Source organism: Neomonachus schauinslandi, chromosome 10 (genome assembly GCF_002201575.2).
Source record: "Neomonachus schauinslandi chromosome 10, ASM220157v2, whole genome shotgun sequence".
Lineage (NCBI taxonomy): Eukaryota > Metazoa > Chordata > Mammalia > Carnivora > Phocidae > Neomonachus > Neomonachus schauinslandi.
In genome coordinates this window covers 78,175,763-78,180,617 of record NC_058412.1, presented here as the reverse complement: position 1 = coordinate 78,180,617, position 4,855 = coordinate 78,175,763, and the positions used below count along the sequence as shown (strand labels likewise).

The 4,855-nt window shown below is 42.8% G+C and overlaps 1 protein-coding gene across 1 annotated transcript in view; it reads left to right on the top strand.

Moving 5' to 3' along the window:
• The window catches only part of AFF3 (AF4/FMR2 family member 3), a 429,746-nt gene extending 425,570 nt beyond the window's left edge, over positions 1 to 4,176 (top strand). Inside the window, exons 21-23 of the mRNA XM_044919020.1 lie at positions 1,204 to 1,253; positions 1,407 to 1,630; positions 4,055 to 4,176. Coding sequence (XP_044774955.1) covers positions 1,204 to 1,253; positions 1,407 to 1,630; positions 4,055 to 4,176 — 396 coding nt within the window. The remainder of the gene's footprint in view (positions 1 to 1,203; positions 1,254 to 1,406; positions 1,631 to 4,054) is intronic.
• Positions 4,177 to 4,855: the final 679 nt, after the last annotated feature.

Sequence of the window (4,855 nt, the reverse complement as noted above, 5' to 3'; positions counted from 1 at the left end):
AAAGAAAGAAAGAAAGAAAGAAAGAAAGAAAGAAAGAAAGAAAGAAAAGAAAGAAAGAAAAGGAAGAAAATCTTTAAAAAAAAGTTCAGGGATTATGAAAGCTTCAGGTGGCGATGATAATTTGTCCATAAAGAATGTGTTTTATCGATACAGAGCTGCCCCTGAAAAAAAGACTTGGTCCCCATGTATGTTTTTACAGTCACAGAGCTTCCTGGTAATAGAAGAAGTCTGAAGGCAGTTGCAGAATTGCCATCTGTTAGGCCATTTCTTACCATTTTGGTAACACCTCCACTAAGAACTAAAAATCACTCACCACTTCCTAAAGTCCTTTTTAACCAAAAGAAACACCTGGTCTCTGGGTAACCAGGCTCAGGCTGTTTTTGAAAATTCACATCAGTATCATAAAGACCATTCTTTTCTTTACTAGTCCCCTAGACTTATGTGCAAGAACACATTATCAGGCTTTCAGAAAGGAAATCTGTCTGTACATTTAGCAACTTTCCTTGCCACAGGCAGGACTCCTTTTCAATGCCTGATGCAAATAGCTGGCTCATGTAACATAACATCCTAAACCAAAATATTCAGATAAATCAGTTTTTGAATACTCTGTTAAGGACATATATTGTAATCTGTTCTTTTAGAAAAATTCAACAGCAATTTCCTTTAAGAGAAATACTTTTAAGCTTCGTAAGGCAAAACAATATAATTTGGTGTCTCATATATGTTCAGGCATTAAATGTATGTCAGTGGTTTCTGCAGATATGCCCTACATTTAAATATAAGGTGTTCTCAGTGGGTGTGGTGGGCAAGGGGTGGGGGGGGAACTCCTGCTGTTTTTTCCTTTTCAGGAAAATTAAGCTAGTTGAAAAAATTTAGGCTGGTTTAGGATTCAACAGACCCTCAGGATTATGATTTAATTTGGTACATAGAATTTGGTGCATGAAAACCCAGGCTGTGGGGTTGAGTTCTCCATTTTAGCCCACCGTGAAATCCAGCAGGCCATGCAACTGCCCCCCACTAGCTTCCAGAAAAGAAACCAGTAGCCTAGTAATTTTAACTTCCCAGATCCAGTTTCTGTGAGTCTTCATTTTATCTGCAGTTTCTGCCATTACTTCTTTCAACGGTCACCTGAGAACATGTTACTGTCAGCTCTTTAAACTTAAACAGATGGTACTCACTGTCAACATTTTTATTTTCCTGCAGAATTCATCTAAAGCTGCCCAAGCCCCATCTCCATGGGGAGCCAGTGGAAAGTAAGTTCATTTCTCCAAAGTAAAGGTGATAAATGAGACGCTGCATGATGCTGGGCCATGTGCTACTTTGCTTACAGTACCCTGGGGGGCTATTCTACCTCACCTGGTACCAACCTCCCCACTCTTGTGTTTTTCTACGCCCTCCCCTTCCAGGAGCACTGGAACCCCATCCCCCATGTCTCCCAACCCCTCCCCGACCAGCTCTGTGGGATCTCAGGGGAGCCTCTCCAACGCCAACGCCCTGTCCCCTTCAACCATCGTCAGCATCCCACAGCGCATCCACCAGATGGCAGCCAATCACGTCAGCATCACCAACAGCATTCTCCACAGCTATGACTACTGGGAGATGGCAGACAACCTGGCCAAGGAAAACAGAGGTGTGTGCGCTGCCAGGGAGCATGTGTGTGCTTCCTCCACAGCTCAGGGAGCCAGCCTGACCCTGGACATCATTGAGCAGGTTTTCATCATGTACCAGAGAAGACATAATGGAAGGTGTCACCTATTGTGTGAAACTTCTCCTGACCTCATGCACGGCCTCCTCTGCCTTGACCGACCTTAATCTTGACTGTTGGTGATTAAAGATGGAGATGGAGGTGGAGATGGAGATAGGAAACAGATACACAGAAATGATGTAGATACCTATATTAGGACACACCCTTGAGACAGTGAGCTCCTTGAAGGTAGGGGTAACCTGTTCAGCTTAGTGTTCCCAAGACCCACACAGTGCTGAGAACACAGCTGGGGAGCTGAAACATTGAATGAATGAATTGGTGGATTGGTTAATGAGGATGAATGTTCCACGCTACTTAAGTGATAGCTACTTACCCCTGAGAAGAGAGTGTTTTCTAGGTAGCAGTAAGTTCTATTCTCTTTAAATAAGGTTTTTGTTTTCACAGATTATAAGACAAGCACATGTCTACTGTGGCTAAATTTGTAAAATGTGGAAAACTACAGAGAAAAACATTTTTTAATTATTAGTAATCTTATCACCAAGAAATAATTACTGTTAACATTCTACTGAAGTTTTTTCTAGTCTTCTCCAAATATGCATGATTCTTACCAAAATAAGATTGCAGTCCATATGCAGTCTTACATCCTGTCTGTTTCCATTTAACATTGTATCAGGCATTCTCCCATGTCACCAACTTGTTCAAAAACATCTTTTATGATGCTTCTAGAAGACTGTCATAATAGTGCTTATGTAGTCATAAAGTATCATGATTTCTCAAAACCATTCCCTTCTTATTGGACATATGTCACTTCCAATTTTTTCTACTATTAAAAATAATGTTATGATAAATATCTTCATATAAATCATTGTCCATATTCTGATTATTTTCATCAGAGGGAGAATTTGGGGGTCAACAGGTATAGATTCCTTTAAGATGTATGTTGTTCTATATCTTGACATATATTGTTAACTTTCTCCCAAAAGATTATACCAATTTACTACTCTTCCTCCAGCAGCAGGTGAAAGTGCAAATCTGACCTCACTTTCAAGCCATGAGATGCAAATTTTGTTCCCATGATAGCATAAGCTTCTGAGGACAAGACCAGGATGTCCACAATGAGATGAAGAATTAATAGCACAGAGAAGCAGATGGGTCCTAAATACATAAAATTGATAATAAAACCAGAAAGTATATAACATGTATCCCAGAGGTGGCACACCCTGAAAATCTAATGGGAATGCCAAGGGAGGTCAATTCCAGGGACTGAGGCCACCAGGAGAGGCTTGCTAGAGGAACTGGCATGGGACAGGGTTTTGAAAAACAAATGGTAGTTGTGTAACTGAGACAGAGTGGGGTGGGCATCACAGGTGGACAAAATAGAAGGGACAGGACATATAAAAATTTACGTGGCCAGTTTGGGAGACCCTGAGCAGGCCACGCTCCTGATGGCACTGCCAATTGCCTTCTGGATGTCTCCTACCAGAGGGCTCAATGCTACATGTCCAGTGCAAAGTCAGCGATTTTTCCCGAACCCGCTCCTCCTCCCCTCTTCTGCTCCTGGATTCCTGCCTTGGCTATCCTCCTAGCCACCTGGGAGTCTTCTCTAACCTCTCCTTTGCCTTCTCCAGCAGGATTTCATTGAGCATGTACCTGAGCACCTCTGAAAAACTTCTCCCAGATACTTATTTTCAAGGAGTGGTTGGTTCATTGATCCAGTTATGACAGCATAACAGCCATACAAATTTATCTCTCAGCCACACACTGTGATCTCTGAGAGAGCAGAGCTTACTCATTATTCCCCTTGGTATACTCCCCTACCTCTACCCTCCTGCACCTACCACAGTGCCTTGGCACCTAATAAGTATTTAATGAAAGGACAAACCTAGAGAATGTCCCGGGACTCGAAGGTGACCGCAGGAGGATTTTTGAGAACCCATCTCTGATCTGCCCCCAGGGGCCTGGAGCCTCCTCCCTTGGACTCACTCCAGGGGTTCAGCACATGCTACAGTTGAGTACAGTATAAGGGGCAACAGAGCCACAATCCACATCCAGGGGAGGAAGCATTCATGCGCACAGACAATGCAGTCTGAGGAAGAAAATTTTCTTTGCTCTTTGGCTCAGCAAACGTTATTCATTTAAATGAGAAATGGCCAATAAAATCCTTTGGATATAGGAGGAGTTCTCTACCTGTGGGTTCTGTTCCACTGAATGCTAAAGTTGCATGATGGAATAGAGAATGCTTGATTTATATAAAGACGAGGAATGGAATTTTTTTCTTAAGTCACTCGGGTCTCCCAGGGTAGCACACTTAGCATGTGTGTCACTCAAACGACTCTCTCTGTCCCCTAGAATTCTTCAACGACCTGGATTTGCTCATGGGGCCTGTCACCCTGCACAGCAGCATGGAGCATCTGGTCCAGTACTCCCAGCAGGGCCTGCACTGGCTGCGGAACAGCACCCACCTGTCATAGGGACCTTGCCCGTGAGCTGGATTGTGCTCTCGTCTCCACGGATGGCTCAATGTTTCTGGACACTGTGCTACTGAAGTCCCCGGCCACAGCATTTCCCAAACTGCGGTGAATATTTCCTCAGCATCGAACAATGGTCTTTTCCCAGGGCATGTGTGTGTGTGGGGGGGTGTGTGTGTGTGTGTTCACGAAGCTGCCTGTATGTGTGCAAGATACACAGCTCTCTAGAACACACTTTCTTTGTCTAGTTTCATAATCCCAAGCTAGACAAAGTGATCAGAGGTTTCTGATTAGAGAATATACCCTTACACACACACACACACACACACACACACACACACACACACACACTTTCTGTTTCAAAGCTAAACCATGACTTCTTAGAACATTCAACCAAAATCTCATGGGTTAGTTAACCAGGTGCAATACAGCACACCAAAAGCTTGACTGCCAGTTAAGATGAACCTAGTTCTTATATTATTGATTACTTTCAGTATTAATATACTATTCCCCAATTAATATTTGATTGTGTGTATTAATGGGTAATTGAATAATGAAAAGAAGTCAGTTATTTTTGTGCTGGACTTTTACTAGATTGCATGTGACCAAGTACCTTGCCTTTTGTCTACTCCTCACCCCTTCCATCCAACTTTGTTATCAACTAAAGGCATTATGAGCAAAT